The following is an 18398-nucleotide window of genomic DNA, read 5'->3' on the forward strand; positions in this document are numbered from 1 at the left end:
CTCTCTCTCAAATAAATAAATAAATCTTTAAAAAAAAAAAACAGAAGCTGGTGTGTTCCCAACACAGGGATTGCCTAAGGGGCAGGCGGGAGGAACAAAGGCACCCACCTCCTTAGCTCTGCAATGAGCAGCACCGTGCAAGGAACCCCGAGGGTCATCAGAGAGATGTTGTTGATGGCGGGCTTGACAAACGCCAGGCATGTCGTAACGGCAGAAAGGACGCAGACCACCGCCTTGAACCTGCCCCTGAATCAATGAAAGCAAACCGAACTGTTAGCTAAGGAGCTCTCGTCTGTCGGTGAATGCTGGCCACGCACAGCAGGCAGGTGTGCAAGCTGAGAAGTGGTGCACTGCGTACCGGGAGTCTCAAACCCACGCCCGCCCACAGGCTCAGGAATTCCACTTCAAGCAGCTTATCCTTAGGAAATAACCAGAAATTGGACAAACATTTAGCCAGGAGAATGGTAAAATGAGAGTCCTTCTCAGTCCCCAAGGGTCAGATATGGTTAACTGTTCTTGTAGTGTTACTTTTTTCTGTATTTCTTTCAGATATTGTATAGCAGGGTCTAGCAAACTTTTTCTGTAAAGGGTGAGAGCGCAATCATCTTGGGTTTCGCAAGTACTAGGACCTCCCTAGCTCCCTAAGTCTGCCCCTGGAGACAAGCGGTAAGGGAATGGGCGTGGCTGTACCCCAATAAAACTTGATCTGCAAAAGCAGGCAGTGGACCCATTTGGCTCACAGGACCCAGCTGACAGATACCTGTCCTACAAGGTGAACGTGGAGGACTTTCACAAGAAAAACAGGAACCATTTACAAACCACAAAGCTCCCTAGCTTAAAAGAAAGAATCCGGGCACCTGGGTGGCTCAGTCAGTTAAGTGTCTGCCTTTGGCTCAGGTCATGATCCCAGGGTCCTGGGATCGAGTCCTGCATTGGGCTCCCTGCTCAGCGGGAACCTGCTTCTCCTTCTCCCTTTGCCTGCCGCTTCCCCTGCTTGAGCTCTCTCTGTCAAATAAATCTTAAAAAAAAATAAATAATCTGTGTCTAGCAACATATAGCTAACAGTCTTAAGAAAAAATTCTAGGACTGTCTATATTTACTGGCAACTCACAGACTAGCATGCACTGGAATTTTGTGTTGACAAGTTTTTGACATGACAGATCTTAAAAAAATACCATCCTCAGGGTGCCTGCGTAGCTCAGTTAAGCAGCCAACTCTTGGTTCCGGCTCAGGTCATGATCTCCGGGTCATGAGATCGAGCCCCCCATCAGGCTCCATGCTCAGTAGGGAGTCTGCTTGTCCCTCTCCCTCCTCCTCTGTCCCTCCCTCCACTCTTGCACACACACATGTGCACGCTCCCTCCTTCTCTCTCAAATAAATAAATCTGTAAGAAGGAAACAAGAAAATACCATCTTCACACCCTTCAGTGGATGCACTTTCAGTAGAAAGAGCCAGAAGTGGTGACGTGATCCTGGACATGCTCCTTCTTCTCTCCCTGGGACTGTATTTCCTTATCTATAAAATGAAAAGGCTGGACTAGATGATCCCCAAGGCCTCATCCATGACTGAAATTTAGGAGCACATGATTTTCCTGAAGTTTCTATTATTCCTCATTAGCACAATTTACTTTGGCCGAAAGCCCTGGAACAGGTCACAGTTGGGAAACTCATTTGAATGAAATTCCATTATAAAGAAATCAAAGTACATTGAAACCTCCAAAATACAAATTTATCTCTTAAAGAGGAAAACCATTTATCATCAAGGCACAGGAAATCATTGATCGAGCTGCCAACTTTCTGACTGGAATGAACAGGAATTGTAACCCTGAACTTCAACCACAGAAAAAAATACGTATGCGGGAAAGGGTCCAGGCAGCAAATCCTCAGGAGAATCAGTGTTTTCCTCCTGGCCTTGGCTGGCATCCTTCGTTACTGGAGGAAAGGCTGCCTGCTCCAGCCTGAGGATGACAGCCCGCAACTCCCCTCCCCCCGTCATGCAGATGGCCCTTGGGGACCCACAATACCTCTTTCGCTGAGTTTTGAGGTGCTATGACCTGTACCAAGGCTTTTCAGCCTCTTCAGATTGGATACAAGGTAAAAGAAAAAAAATAAGAAAGAAAGAAAAAACACTCGCTAAATTGCATTACTTCTCTAAAATCAATGGTTCGGGAGTTAGTGAGGGCGACAGTGACCTAAGCACAGGTGGTCCAGCTAACAGATGTGTGTTCACTCGCTGCTTCCATCACTTAGTAGCTGTGGGACCTTCCCGCAGGTCCCGAGACCCTCCAAGCCTCGCGTTTCCCATATGAAAAAGAAGACCCCCGGGGCGCCTGGGTGGCCGTTAAGCGTCTGCCTTCAGCTCAGGGCGTGATCCCGGCGTTCTGGGATCGAGCCCCACATCAGGCTCCTCCGCTATGAGCCTGCTTCTTCCTCTCCCACTCCCCCTGCTTGTGTTCCCTCTCTCGCTGGCTCTCCCTCTCTCTGTCAAATAAATAAATAAAATCTTAAAAAAAAAAAAAAAGAAGACCCCCTACCCCATGATGTTCCTATGAGCATTAAAGCACTTAACATGGTGTCTGGACCGTGGTTATGCGCTAATCAAATCCACTGTTACTGTTCTCCTTCCCACTGTTCGAGAATAAATGCTATTTTAAATAATGTGACTGTGAGTAACAGCTACCCTCAGGGCAAGCCTGATGGGGGGACTGTGGCAATCCCCAAAGGCCTGGAGGGCATTACCAAACAGTTCAAAGGCGGCAAGCATGAGGAAACTTGCTTTCTTTCAGGAGAACAGAGGCAGACACCGCCCCGACGGTCCAGAGGGTGCGGAGGAATGTGCTGCAAGACGGTGGCGGAGCGGACCAAAGCAACTGGCAGAAGTCCACACGAGTCAGAGCCAGCCCGGCCCAGCCCTGAGTCACCAGGGGTCCTGGGGACAAGAGCACTGGCCATGTCTGAGGAGCGCAGGGTTCTGACAGAGTGCTGTCTTATCGGTGACACTAGGCAACCCCTGGTCTCTGGTCCTGTCCTCCTCTTTCCAGCCCATTATGGACTCCAATGGGAACAGCAGGTCAGGGAAACCAATCACCCATCTTCCTCGATTCCCCCAAATCAAAACAGCCCAACACCATCCACATAACAAAGCCGCTACTGCTGTCACCATTAGCCACCCCTTAGAGCAGAGGTTCCAACTCTGTCAGACCCTGTGCTCCTTTTTTACAGCAAATACCTGGTGATGCCCCCTTTACTCTTCCGAAGCGAAATGGATTTCATGGATGATAAAACCTCCATCACGGTAACTACCAAAACCCTGTCCACAAACTTCCCAGATGCCCCTCAAGGGATGGAAATGTGCTTTAAACTACCCTGGAGGACTAAAATGTCATCTATATAGAACAACTAGCCCATGGTACGCCCAGGATTCCAGCATCTGGGCCTCTTCTAAGTAAGGAACTGATAAGGCCCGCAGAGTCTAAGGCCCTGGCCCCCAGTCATGCAGCCAGAGCAGAATGGCCAGACCCCAGCCTGGTAATTCAGGATTCAAAAACTGAATTGGATTATAAAGTGAGGGCAAAATCGTAAAAATCACAGCAGGATAAATCTTTAAGAAATGGAAATAATTAGCGTATCCTAGCTCTTTGTTCTTGGAGTTTTTTTCTTCTCAAAACAAAAATGTCTAAAAATTATTAATAACCATCAACAGCTGAGTGTATGATGATTCTTAGGACGTTGTAGGCAAGACCAAAGAATGCCTTTTTTTTTTTTTAATTTTATTTATTTATTTGACAGAGAGAGACAGCCAGTGAGAGAGGGAACACAGGCAAGGGGAGTGGGAGAGGAAGAAGCAGGCTCATAGCGGAGGAGCCCGATGTGGGGCTCGATCCCAGGACTCTGGGATCACGCCCTGAGCCGAAGGCAGACGCTTAACAACTGAGCCACGCAGGCGCCCCCAGAATGCCTTGTTTTTTGACCCACCAATTATTCCTATTCATATGGTAAGCTTTAATAATGTCCCTGCTGACCCAGACATTCTCCAAAATACTTATCCATATTAGCCATTCCTAATAACTGCTAGCCCTACTGAGTCCTTACTCTGGACAAGACACTGTACACCTTGCAGGATTTCCCCCTGTATTTCCGACCCTGCAATGTACTCTTAATATCTGCAGTTTACAGATGAGCAAAATGAGGTACCAGAGCTTTAAAAAAAAAAAAAAAAAACACAACACCCCATTCCCCAAAGCCATGTGTCTCTGATACACTTAGCCACCACACTCTTCTGCCCCTCCTCCAGAAATCTCACACTGGAACTACTTTTGATGTATTTTTAGAAATATTCCAGCAAAGTCCAGATCACAAAAAGAGACGTTAACTTGGACAGCTAAGCCACACGATCCCCGGTCTACAGAAACCCTGGTTTTGACACGAAGTCTTTGGTCTGGCTGCCACTTGGACTCAGAGCTACACCTGTCCCCCTGTCTTGGGCAGTGAGACCCACAAAAAGGGGTTTGGTCGTCTTGCTCTCCCTGTCACTGGCAGGTTGAAGGCGGACGAATAGAGTGGCAATCCTTATTTATAGTGCGCTACTCTCCCGTAACATACGCCTTTCCTTAATTCGCATCTACAGTCCCCACTTTCTCCTTCAGTGTGTGTGTGTGTGTCTGTCTGTCTGTCGCAGGAATGCTGGGCAGAAATCTCCGTGTGCCATTGGTAGTACACTTGCCATGTTTCCAGTACTCTCTGGTGCCCTGCAGGGTTCTCTCATGAGAGGATTATTTACCTACTTTGACAAATGAGGAAACAGAAAGTGAAAGAGTCTGGACGAGTCCCACCGTTTGTAAGCAGGGAAGCTAGGATTCAAACCCAGGGAGTCTCCAAAGCCAGGGACATAGACATCTGTGGTGCTCAGGGCTCCAAAGGACTCTCCCCAAGCTGAAGACAATGGGGTCCCGTCTTCCCCGAGAAAAGGTGCCGGCAATAGAAAGTCCTAAGCGGTCACCTCTCTGTCCCGCGGTATGGTTTCATTACTAAAGGTAGTAAGCTTTAATAACTACATCCATTGCCCCATCTTCTTTCACCTGCTCATAACATTCCCTCACTCCTCTCTTCAAAAAATGACAAAGAAAGGGGCAGCCCGAGTGGCTCTGTTGGTCGTTAAGCGTCCGACTCTTGATCTCAGCTCAGGTCTGGATCTCAGGGTCGTGAGTTCAAGGCCTGTGTTGGGCTCCACGCTGGGTGTGGAGCCTACTTTAAAAAAGGAAAGAAAGGAAGAAATGAAAAAGAAAAAGGTTCTCTACTACAAACATGCTAAAAACTGTCGCTTGGAATTTCCAGGGGCATCTCCACGGTGTCACGAGCAATGTTCTCCTGTCTGCCGCTTCTCACTCAGCTCCCAGGACTTGAAAGATCAGATCCAAGAGCAAAGAGGTTCCTCAGCTCTCAACCTATCACCCACCCGGCTCAGGGCAGGGATGGAGGTGACTGTGGCCACCTTCCGACATGACAGGAAAGGCCAAGGTAAATGATGTTTCTTAGCCAGAGGAAAGCCCCTGCCTGGCGCTGCCTGCCTTCGCCCTCACGCTGCTCCCCTTCACCTCACGAGGCTTTCTAAGCACCCCAGTCATTCTCCTGAAACCGAGCAAGCAAGCACAGCAAGACTAGAAACTGCAGACCACGCAAGCCAACCTGCCACGCACTGAAGCCTCCTTCCTCCACCGAGGAGAAGGCCGCAGCAAACGGAGACCACAGCTCTCCGGAGACCGGGAATAGCCCTTCCTGTCACCTCCTGTGAACAGCTGGCTCGCTCGCTCTCATTTTTTTGGATAAGTAACCTTAAGGATCCTTTTTACCTGCTCGATGATCCTCAAAGAAAATACTATTTAATTCAAATCCTGCTCTGTACAACGAAGTGTGTTCGTTTGAACACACGAGTTCATTTGTACAGTAGTTCATCTGAAGTATGTTATCTCCCTACCTCACTGAAAATACATTTTTAGTGCGAAAAAGCAACACGTGCTCTTTGCTTAAAAGAAAACCTGCACAACAGTATAGAGTAAAGGTAAAAGTGAAAGTTCTCTCCCCCACCCCTCCCCCATGCCTGACTAGCCAACGATAGGGGCTGTTCACCCTCCTCCCCTGGGCATTTCTGTGCGCAGACAAAGACGCAGACGCGACAAGAGATGAGTTCATTCATTCTGAAGTTACCATACCCCACACACAGTTCTACCACGTACTTCTTGCAGCCAGCGTGTTTTACAGACGCTTCCCCACCTCCATCCACAGAGAGCAGCCTTTGTCTTTAATAGCTCCAAAATGTCTACTCCTGTTCACAGTACCAGGAAAACTGCGGGGAGCACTATTTTCCTAGTACAGCTCTTCCCTGGGTACACACAGCTTGCTTGACTGAAACCATGTTTTTAGACTATTTCTCTATCTATCTATCTCCATATATATACATATATATATGGATCCACATAAAACAGTGTCCCTACAGAGAAATACATGTGGGTCCTATGTTCTAGAAGCATTTCTCATCGTTATGAGGTTGCCTCTTCGGTTCCTTCAGATATTAACAAACCTCATAAAGCTCCTCAGAAAGGCCTTCCCTGACCAAACTCCAAATGAGCCCCCATGTCACCTCTACCCCCTTCCCACCCTCATTTTTTTTATCAGATCACTTGTCCCAGCACACTGTATTGCTTGTTTGTTCATTGCTTTGTAGCCTCCCCGACTTCACCATGAGCTCACTGAAGGCAGAGACTCTGCTGTTTTGTTTACTGCTATATCCCAGTGCCTAGAAAAAAATGCATAGTAAGTGTTTAAAAAAAAATATTTACTGGATGAATAACCATGTAAGCATCACAACAGCTATTAAAATGCATCCGTTTCTGAAAATCTGGATTTCCAGCTTGGAGGGGTGTGTGTGTGTGTGTGTGTGTGTGTGTGTGTGTGTGTAGATCTTAGCAGAGGTAAAACCAATACCATTTGACAACCACAAGAACCAATTCCTTAACGGAATTCTATAAACTTATCCAATGGTAGAACTGGATTGGACTCAAGGAAATTACCCCTAATATCCTATAAATTCTCCGCCAAGCATATTAAGATTCCCTCTTTCGTCAGTTTACGGTCTGGCAGAATAAACAATCAGTGGACATTAAACAAGTGTCTGATAAGGTGTCACAAGGTTAGGCTCCCCTGTGTGCTGTTTTTCTGATACATGCATCGATATGCTGGGTCCTGCACTCAGCAGTAAATACAAAATGGTTCGGCACAAGCTTACCTGTCATTCCGAAAGACCTTTGGTAGATACCTTCTGGGGAACCACATGGCCAGAGCACACATCAGAACCCAAAGGATCGCAAGTTCATCGAGCATCTGACCCAAGAAACTTAGGGTTGCATGGAAGTAGACGGATCCAATTCCTAGAATCAATTACAACCAATAAAGAAAGGTCACTGCAGAAGAACAGACTCGCAAATTCAACACACTGCTGAAGGCCAGCCATTCCAACAACCACGGTCACCATCACCAGATCACACTCTCACTGAAAGCAGCAGCTGAAGGAAGAGACCCACACCGCCTGGGCATGCAGACTTGAAGCCTAGAAAGAGGATTTCAAGCAGGGCCCCCATGTCAGCACATCAGAACTTGAATAATGCCACAGTTAAACACTCCGTCCTCCTCTACCAAGGCTTCAGGGGAAGAGGCAGTGACTAAAAGTCAACATTCTCTCACTGTTAAGAATGCCCAATCTGCCTGTGGAAGGAAATGGAAACTATACAAGCATTTCCCAGAACAATGAAGGCTCAAACATCTAGAATTTTCTTTCTTCGTTTTGATCCATTAGCCTAAAGTCTCATCAGCGTTCAATCGCTTTTGCGTGATCTTCCTCAGAAGTCCTCAGAAAATTGTGCTGGCACAGCACCAGCAGCTGTCGCATAAATAAGGCCTCCCCTGCAATTAAGCCATCGGTGGAGTCGCCCCGGTACCCAGCCCCTGCCCAGGAGCGGCCTCCTTCTGGCGTCAAAGCAAAATAAAAGTTCGCGAAGACGTCAGACGGACTTCGGTTTACAAAACATAATGTTCAAATAGGACAGGAAGTGTGCAGAATTCCATTTCCTCCCTTTCAGGCCCTGCTCGAACACGAATCCACTTACCCACTACAACTAAGAGCGTCCATATTAGGTAGATACCGCTGTTGAAACACGTTGCGTACTGGCGAAATAAGCACATGCAGATGGGCGGTAAAACGAAAAATAACACGTTGCTGATCTGGGGGGGGAGGGGGGAATGTAAAATGAAAAGATGAATGTTAAGTAAAAGGGCAAAAAAATAAAGCAGCGTGTTCCAAATAGGAGCTTTGCAAACTGGGATGAATGTGGCCACACGTCTTGTTTAAACTCTTACATCTTTTTCCTTTTTTTTTCCCCCCCCACTGCAGACACAGGGAAATTTAAGCCTTCTTTAATGGCCATTTGGGGGCTTCTTCCTGTCTCTTTGCAGCGTTTTTATAGCTGCTCCCATGATCAATCTGTGAAAGCTGCCCAGCCCCCTCCCTGGATTCCAAGAATCGTCTTCTTTTTCTGCACAAGACCAACTATGATGCATTTTATCTACTCGCACATACATTTTTAAGGCAAGGCCTGCACTAAGTAAGGGTAAAAAATAAAAGTTTCATAAGGAGGTGAGTACTGGACACCCCAGCTCCCAATACTTTTCTGCTAGCAAGGCCAGCCTTTTCTCTGGCGCCCACACGAAGGCAGGATGCTTCCTGGTTTCTGTGTCTGCCTTCGTCAGTTTCTCCCCCTAATCAAACCTAATTTTAGGTAAAGATCAAACTTTCAGATTTTGGTGTGGATTTAAGCCTATTATCCAAGGGGGGCATTTGGCTTTTCAAAAAAAAATACATCTTCTCTAATATAATATATTCAAACTATTGTCATTTCAATACCTAATCACTATTTAAAGATCATTAACGGGCTACGTTCACATAAAGCTTTGAAGTCCAGAGGGAACTTCATACTTACAGCCCGTTTCCATCGGGACCAGCCATATCCCACACGCCCAACACCCACCAGTGACGACCATACTGGTCAGCGTAACTCTGGAACCTCAGCTCTAATTTTTTTTTTTATTTACTTTGTTGTCTTTTTGTTTTTAGGAGGTTGTAGCCAGCTCCCTTTTCTTTTTTCCAAATTTTTTTTAAATCAAGGTAAAATTCACATCACATAAAATTAACCATTTTATTTTTTTTTAAGATTTTATTTATTTATTTGACAGAGAGAGACAGCCAGCGAGAGAGGGAACACAAGCAGGGGGAGTGGGAGAGGAAGAAGCAGGCTCCTAGCGGAGGAGCCTGATGTGGGGCTCGATCCCGAACACCAGGATCACGCCCTGAGCCGAAGGCAGACGCCTAACGACTGCACCACCCAGGCGCCCCAAAATAAACCATTTTAAAGTGTACAATTAAATGCCCTTGGAATATGCAACCATCACCTCTGTCTAGTTCTAAAACCTTTCCATCACCCCAAAAAGAAAGCCCACACCCATTAAGCAGGTACTTTCCACTCCCTCCCCTCCCCACCCCCACCCAGCCCCTGGCAAGTACAAATCTGCTTTCTGCGTCTATGAGTTTTTACCTATTCCGGGTATTTCATGAAAGCGGAATCACACACGCTATGACCTTTGCGTCTGGCTTCTCTGACTTAGCACAACGTGTCTGAGGTTCACGTCGTGGCACGTTCACTACTTCCTCAATACTTCCTGCTTTTTTGTGGGCAAATAATATTCCATCGTCCGAACACCACATTGTTCATCTGTTTACTCATTAATGGATTGTTGTGAACAGGGCTGCTATGAACGTTCCCATACAAGTTTTTGAGTCCTTGTTTTCTTCTTGGTATATGCCCAAGCTGGCATCCCTGGATCCAAGGGTAACTCCATGTTTAACGTACTGAGGAACCGCCAAGCTGTTTCCCATGGTGGTTGGACCACATTACCTTCCCACCAGCAATGCACAGGGTTCTAGTATTTCTACCGCTCTGCCAACGTGTGTTATTTTCTGGTGGTTTTTGTTTTTAATGAACGCCATCCTGCAAGGTACAAAGTGGTGGGGACATGCAGCTTTTGAAGTTTTCTTTCTAATTGTGACTCATAAAGGACAGCAGCCAGAGGAAGCATGCAGAATGGGAAAAGCACAGCTAAGTTGAAATGAGCAACACCCGTGGGGAAGGGGTGTGGGAGGATTCCACAAAAAAAGACTAGAAAAACAACTTTCGGAGGTAGGAGGTTGGGGCAGATGAAGTCCAGAAAGTCAAGGGCCTGGGGTCTTTCCAAAGAAAAGACCAGTCCAGTCCCCCATGGTGAACAACACAGAGGCAGCCCCCAGGGAACCGTGAGGGTGGGTGTGTGAGCTGAGCTGAAGGGGCCAGGGAAGTGAGGCTTTACCAGACCTAGGAAAGTGTGCACGTGCACGACTAGACCAAACCCCAGAACCTGAGGTGCACACATAAGGACTGGCAGGGTCAGCGGCCTAGGCAGGCCTCTTTCATCATCTGGGAGCAGGAAAGGGTAGAAGGGACATCACTTTGAGAAAGGGGGGAAGAGAGGGTAGAAGGGAAATTAAATCAGTGATGAGTGGAGAACCAGATCCTGTGTCCGGGGCGGGATGGGAGCAGGGCTGCTGCCTGGGGTTAAGAGCGAAGCCTGAAACCCCCAGTGGGGCTGCACCATTCTGGAGAAAGGGGTACTTTCTTTCTAGTTGGTGGGCTCTGATGGGGATCTTTTCCTCCTTTCCACCTGAGAGGCCCATGAGCTACTTGTGACCTTGGGTGAGAGTTTGGATAAATTGTCTCAGATGGCCCAGCCGGGGTGCAGTCTCCAGGCTTAGAAATACGGCCACTCTCTGTCACTACACAGCAGGTAAGGAGGAACTGGGCCTAGGGTCTGCGTGCATGGTAAGCAGTAAGCTGCTGTTCGTTATTACGATCACAGCCTTTCACTTTCCAAGGAATCCTTTAAAGAAGGAGAGATCTTTAGGAGTAAAGAATGAGAGCGTTTCAAGACCATCCCTTGTTTCACAAGGGGCAATGCGTGAGCGCCCAGAAGGGCTTCCCGGGCTGGCGGAGGTCAAAGAGGCATCACCCACAGAGGAGGGGCCAACACTGAGCTGTTTCCATTGCCCAGAGCTGAGTTTCACCTCCAAGCCCCCTCCCCCACCACACTCTGACCTCCTTGGCTTAACTCCTCACGGGTTCTCTAAAAATTCTGACTTATCCCTGCATTGTGCACCTGTGATAGGATACAAATGTGGCTCTCATTTTGTTAAGCAGAGAAGGAAGGAAAGGGGGAGAAGGAGAAAATGGAATTATTATAGCAGAGGTAACTCAAAACCCGATCTGTCTCCTTTCTTAGACATAAACGTGTCCTCCTGTTTCGTTCTGTAATTTTTTTGAAAGTCTCCTTGCCATCCTCCTCCCGAGGGATAATGGATATCCTCAGATTCACAGCCTTCGAATCATTTTCCTTGCATTTATATGAATACATATATATCCCATATTATAACATTATCGCTCTGTTTCTTCTCTCCTTCAACAATAGGCTACGTAAACCTTTTCATCTTAGTTCAGATAGACTGACCTCCCTTGCTGTAAGTGTCCCATGTGGGAGTGGGTTATCTAGTCCTCCCCCAGGGGAAGGAGCCCCAATGAACAGCCCCTCCTACAGTGTCGGGGGATAGGACGCATTTTGCTTTTTACGTCTTCATTGTCTCAAGTCCTTGCACTCTCCCTTGCTCCGGCCAAGTGCAACCATCTCCTGTCAAGCCCTCCCCCAACAGGCTCTGTCGACTTGCGTTCATCACCTTCTTTTTCCTATCTTTTTTTTTCTTTTAAAATTTGCATTTAAATTCTAGGTAACATACGGTGCAATGTTGGTTTCTGTGTTAATCACGTTTAAATGTATTTACACACTACTCACAAAGGCATGAAGTCATTCATTACACCTGCAGGAAAGTCATGGGACTACAAACATTTTTTTTTTAAGGCACACATTAAAGAGTTCAACTTAGAAGCACCAAGTGAACATTCCCCAGATAACACGGAAATCACCTACTTGCCTCTTCGTAGCCCTTCTACCAGTGACGGCTGGCCTCCACCACGCCTTTTAAAGCCCTCCACCTATGAAAAGGGAAAGAACAAATCCGAGGGAGCCTCTGTCCCCAAGACAAAAAGAGGAAGGAACTCCGAAAGAAACACGGAGAAGCAAACAAGTCCTGGTTAAAACACACATTCAGTGCTTCATCTCTTCTGAGAAATGAAACTTCCCCTAACAATTGTGTGGGTCACTGCAGTTGAAGAATAGTTCAGCCAAGGGTATTTTTTTAAAGCCTATTGCTTTGGAGAACGAATTTGCTTAATGTCTGCGGAGCAGATTTTTTTTCATTAAAAGGAAACCGCAATTTTAAAGTGTATTAATTATTTCCTTAGGAAGTTCCTCATTCCACGAATTCCTCCTTAACAACTCACCAAAATAATCTCAGGGACAGACAGCAATCTCCTCCCGATGCATGGGAGTGTGCGCTTTCCCAGGCCGAGGGTAAATGCTGACAAAGCAACAGGCTGTAAGATTTTCTGAGCAGGAAGGTTCAGAAACAGCTAAGGGGTATTCCCCTGGCTGGGTAGACAGTCTCCGCATCTTAACTGTATGCAGATTTCTAATCGTCCATTCCATTGCTCCCCTCCTGCCTCTGGGATGACCAACTGGCCTGGCCTGCCTGGGACTGAGGAGGGTTCCCCAGGACATGGGGCTTTCCGCTTCCAAATCAGGCAAGGCCTGGACAAACCAGGACAAGTTGGCCACTCCACTCAGAAGACTTCTTGCAAAATTCCCCCACAGTCCACCAACCCCATGCAGAATACTAATAATGCCCTGCCAACTGGTACACCTCTCCGGTTTGGCCGTCACCACCCAGATGACTGTCTGCAGGTCTGGTCTCTGTAACGGGCACACAGTAGCTGCCCAGTGAATAGATCTAGAGATGAACGGGTACAGGACATAGGTCATTCTGTCCTACAGGGACATAGGCTTCAGCATTATCAGGAGAACTACCTTCCTTATCTCTTGATGGCTGGCAGAGCTTATTGGGAAAGGCACAGACAATGGGCTGACTTTATGCATATATTTTGCTTCCAGACTTTTTTTCAGCACCAGTGGATTTCCTCCTGACCCCGAGTCCCTGCCCAGCAACAGAGTCCACACAAGCTAAGCCCAGTGGTTAAAAAGCAGAGCCTACTTTTCTCTAAAGCAGTGCTTTCTAGAATCCTTCTCTGCAGTGTGACTAGAGCCCGGAAACTTAAAACATAAGAAGGAACTCGAGTCAGTAGAACTTGTATGTGGAAGAAACAGTACAAACTGTGCAGAAGCAAAAGGCGGTGGAAGAACATGACATGTTCTTGGAAGGGAGATCTGGGCTTGGCTGAAGCCAAGGATGATGACAGGTCTTGAGGCAATAGAGGTTTGCGGGGGGGGGGGGGGGGGGGGGGGCAAAGCGAACTGCTTCGTACATCCAAACACTGTCAGTGGGAGCATAAACCAGGGTACTCTCTCTGGTGGCCCATTTAGCAATAATTAGCAGCCTTTAAGTAAACACTCTCCTTGACCTAGCAATTCCCTCTAGAGGATTCGTACTTGTAGAAGTACATCCAGATGCATCTATAAGGATATTCATTGCATCACTGCTCAGAAACCAAATCAAAACATAAAACAGAAACTGCCCTACACGTCCGTCCATAAGAGATTGAGTAGGTAAATAAATCATGGTCAATCCATTACATGCAACGCTGATTAGGCATTGTAAAGAGGAAGATAACGCAGAGCCAAGATAGGACCATCTCTGAGACCTATTAAGTGCAAGCATCGAGAGGAGTTTGCGTAGTGTGATGTCACCTGAGTTGAATAAAAACTTAGATATCGTGTGTATGCATTATACACACGCATTTTCTATACTCACACAAATACATGTGTTTTGTACAATGCCTGAAGAAGTCTGTAAAGATACACAAAAAAGCAGATTTTTCACTTTATAACTTGCATACGCTGAATTTTTTACCATGATCATGCTACTATTGGTGAAAATTAATAAGTGGAAACCTCGCTGAAGTTGACTGGGGTTGCTAGAAGGGGAGGCTGGAACGGAAAGCCCATACCACTCAATGGGAATTACAGATGCCTCACAGAAGATTCCCTGACAGGAACCAATGGTCTATTCCAGGCCCCAACAGGGAAAGATGTACATTGTATCTCCCACAAGAAGTCCACTACCCCAGCCACTCAGCCCATGAGAAACAATCACCCTGAACTCTTGCTTTTCTCCGGGTCCCAACAACCCCTCCCGACTTCCTCCTTCTCCATAAGATAACATTCCTCTCCTTCGTTTGTCCGTCTTGCCTATGGCTTGGCTATAGCTTGCTTGCCCTGAAGGGCAGTTTCTCTTTTTCTGAAATAAACCCATGCTTGCTGGTAAAGTAACTTTAATTTTTAAGGTGAACATTTTAAAATACAGAACAACTGTAACAAAAAAACGAAAACCTTTTCATATCACCCATCATGAGTTTTATCCTGTAGATCAAATGCTTCCGATGCAAGAGCTTCCAGTTCAAGAGTGGCTGAGTCATAAAGAGCTACGCCGTGCAGAGTAAAGAAGTCAGAAGGAGCTACATGGCACCGACACCTTCAGGAGAAGTAACTTTGTAGAGTCAAATGGACCAACTAACTCTAATTCTGCCATTTTCTTGATCTTGGCAAATTGCGTCATCTCTCTAGACCCTGGTTTCTTCCCTTTTATCAGACGGCTCTAATAATGCGCGCCGACCACTGACGGTCACTGTGCCGTGCACACCACAGGTTCAACACCTAGCAAACAATTCACAGTAGCCAGTAGTACCTGAAGTCGTAGTAGGGAGGTGCTACCCCCAAGACCCATTAAGAAGGTTCTAGATCCCTCTTCCAGTCCTCTCCTGATTTTGTATCTTCAGTTCCTTACACTTATCCTCAAAATGAGGAAGGGTTATTCTAAAATGGATAAAGAGACCTGCTGCCTTCCAATGAGGATTTAATGAGCTGTTTATCACCAAGTAATAGTTCACTGTCTTCCTCAATACAAGAGAGAGATAAGCACGGGTTGTCCTGTGATAAGCTTTCGCAGATAACTAGGGCAAGGAAACGGTTTTTGCCAAGCTCTTTGGACCTAGACTCAACAAAGTTAGGTGACCGACTACTTCTCTGAGCTTTAAAGCTCTCCGCTGGGCTGAAGCAAACCGTTGTGGTTTAACAGTATTCCAAAAAGAAGGTCTGTCAGGAGGACCAGCCAGGCTCATCACCCACAGACACTGCAGCTGAGAGCAACAGTTCATCTCTGAAAGACTTTGGCACTCACTCCATAACTGCTCCAATGGGACCAGATTAAAAATAAAAACAACATAACCCCCCCCCCGCCCCCATCCAGCACTCTGAGGCTTTTCAAGGTAGGCGCAGAGCAGCTGTAGACCCACGAACTTCTGGCCAAGGAAGCAGGCCTGACTCTCGGCTGGCCTCGGATTCCACAGATCATGACCTTGCTGGGTGTATGAGGACTTGTCCCCAACCTGTCATTTGTTTTTTGTGAAATCCTTAGTCATACCCTCCACTTATAAAAGGAGAAAATGAGTTAGGGCTACTGGAAGTACCCAGCCATGCCCCAGCCCATCCTGTGTGCGGGCGTCTACCCCTGAGAGAACGCTCTGAAAACGGAGGCTCAACAGCTGAGCTGTAGCGATGTCCACGATGTCTTACACAGGACCTATGGACAGCAGAGGGCCAGGTTTTCTTGCAGAATTAACCTGGTCCTAAATAAGAAGCAGGAGTGTTTGTGCGGGAGGAAGGAGGAAGAGTGCAGACTTCTGGATTGTGCCAGAAACGCGAGCATGACGGCTCCCTTCTCTAGAGTTCAGTTTCATCGTCAATGAATGAAAGGGCTGGGACTAGCTCATCGGAGATCCCTCCAGACTGACTCATGCCAAGTACATTCTCTCCAGCAAATCCAAGGAGAAAATCCTAAAGAACAATCTCAAATTCACAGTGACTTGTAAACCAGGAGTTCCTGTTTTTTTGTGTTTGGCCAGCCGCAGAAATGACCATGCGGAGTCTTCTGTTTGGTCTGAGAATCCTGAGCCACCGCACAGTGAAAAGAAGAGGCATTTCCTTCCCGCATCAAGCTTTCCCTTCCATAAATACTAACAGCACACGGGCTACTGCAGCGGGGAAGTTTCAGCCTGCCCGTAGTAGGGACCGAGGTAAGCCCACGAAACACACACACACTCGCTCCCAAACGTCCCTCTCACTCCCCAGGCTTAATCACGGGGGAGGGCACAGGCCTGGAGGAGTTGACTTTGGGGCTGGACTGAGACTGGAAACTAAAGGCAAAGAAATAAGAACTAGTAGCAATTAACTTGATTCTGGCCGAAAGTAACTCGACCTATTACTGGCGTATTAGTGGGGCGGGGCCAGTCGGCACAGTGGCAGTGGGCCCTGCCCCTGAGACCTGCCCGGGGACTCCCCTCCCCTCCCCCCTACTCCTAGAGCAGGTATTCAGGGAGAAACCGCACAATGCGACCCAAGTGCGTCACGCCACAGAGATCCTAGGGGAGGAAGGAATTGTCCGGGCGGGTTCACCAGCCCCTGAGTCACCCACCTGGGCGAGGGGCTGTCACGGACCACTGGCTTCGGGACAGGTGCAGGTCAAACAAGACAATAGAGACATCAGAAGGAAATGACAAGGGGAGATGAGCCCAGATGTCGGGATAGGGACAGAAGAGGACAGATGGAGAGCTGGAAGGAGCGCAGAGGAGGGGGCGCGCGGATCGACTGTGGCCCTGGAGAGAGCATACTCCAAATACACGCAGAGACCCATGTCCAGGTTCCAGGCGCAGCCACGATTAGGGACGTCCCCTCCCTCCAGCCCGCCTTCCAGCCCCGTTCCCGCTCCCGCTCCCGCTCCCGCACCGTGTTGTAGAACTCGGCGATGGCAGGCACGATGGTGTAGTTGTCCTCGCACCAATCCACCTCCGAGCTGCCAGCCCGCAGCTGGTCCCACCAGTGCGGGATGCTCATGGCCGCTGTGGGGCATTGGAGCAGCTGCTCCCGCAGCCGAGAAGAGTCCAGAGCTACTGCTGGAAGCCAAACGCGGCGGCCGCAGCTTTATACACAACGAGTCAGCCGCCGGATGTGGCGCCTCCCCAGCCGGCCCCCTAGTGCTCCGCTCCGCCTGTTGGACGTGACTCGCTCGTGGACCCCTCCCCCAGCTCCGCCCCCTGAGGGGAAGGCGAGGGTAGGAGCAGGCCACGCCCACCCCGGCGGCGGGATGCGTGTGGGAGGAGGGGCAGTCCGGAAGCAGGGACAGAGCTCCGGGCAAGTCCAGATAGCCCTGCTACAGGCAGGTGGCAGAAGCCTTGACGGTCCAGCCGGTGCCTGCCCATGCCTGCCCACGCCCACCTCCCCGGCTCAGACTCACAGGCGCCACCCGCCACCCTCCACCCCCACCCCCCTGTGGACGCTCACGGATCTGGCTCTGCCCTGCGTGTGACACCCGTGCTCACACTCAAGAAAGAAAAGCCCTCAGTCCCTGTAAGGCCCGTGAGGGTTTGGTTGGCAGGACCCAGTGCCACGGGCTAAAGCAGGAAGACCTTGCAGGCTGGAGTGGCCGACTCCATGGCCTTTCCCCCACGCCGCCTCTGCCACCTGCTGTTCAGTAGCGCACTTCTGCAATGTCCAGGACGCTCCTGGTCCCCCGGATTTCCAGCTGTAGGGCTTTAATCTGGTCTTCAAATAAACATAGGGCGAAACTTGAGTCATAGCAGCACTCGGAGGACACATGATGTGGCAGATATGACATCTCCAGGACACTGAAAGTGCAAGAGATGATGGCATAGCATTTATGATAGGCCAGGCACTGTTTGGGGAGCCCCCATGCATCGCTTACTTACTGTTCCCGGGGGTGATACTGCGAAGTGGGTTCTATTGACAATGCCATTCCAGCCAGTAAGGCAGAGCTAGAAATCAAATGCATGCGGGATGATCTCAGACTTGCTGGTAACTACTTTGCCGCTGTAGATTCTAAAACCCAATCCGGTCCCCACAAAGGTCAATAGTGTGTGTCCGTGTCTATGTGTGTGTATGGGGGAGGGGGGCTCTGGTCCTCCTTCCTTGAGTGGTTCTGGGATTACCAGGGCAGGGCAGCACAGTGGCAGAAGCAGCTCTGGTCAGCAATCCGTGGTGCCTGGCACTAGCCTCTGCTTGCTCCAACCTGCACAGTGCTCTGAAGGCCAGCAGCTCCCCGGGCACTGCCCTCTCTGGGCCTGAATG

At 48.5% G+C, this 18398-nt stretch overlaps 1 protein-coding gene across 2 annotated transcripts in view; it reads right to left on the minus strand.

The window, feature by feature from the left end:
- ACER2 (alkaline ceramidase 2) overlaps positions 1-17272 on the minus strand; it is a 31112-nt gene extending 13840 nt beyond the window's left edge. The window contains exons 1-4 of one of the 2 annotated variants that reach the window (XM_045780440.2): positions 17040-17272; positions 8159-8273; positions 7282-7423; positions 109-246 (exon numbers count right to left, since the gene is read on the minus strand). In XM_045780440.2, the coding sequence (XP_045636396.1) occupies positions 109-246; positions 7282-7423; positions 8159-8273; positions 17040-17147 (503 nt within the window). In that variant the 5' untranslated portion in view covers positions 17148-17272. The remainder of the gene's footprint in view (positions 1-108; positions 247-7281; positions 7424-8158; positions 8274-17039) is intronic. The other variant, XM_045780441.2, reaches the window with a different exon arrangement.
- Between the last annotated feature and the right edge of the window lie 1126 nt (positions 17273-18398).

The sequence above is a fragment of the Ursus americanus genome, chromosome 18 (assembly GCF_024610735.1).
Source record: "Ursus americanus isolate L20-20 chromosome 18, mUrsAme1.1.p, whole genome shotgun sequence".
NCBI classification, from domain to species: Eukaryota; Metazoa; Chordata; class Mammalia; order Carnivora; family Ursidae; genus Ursus; species Ursus americanus.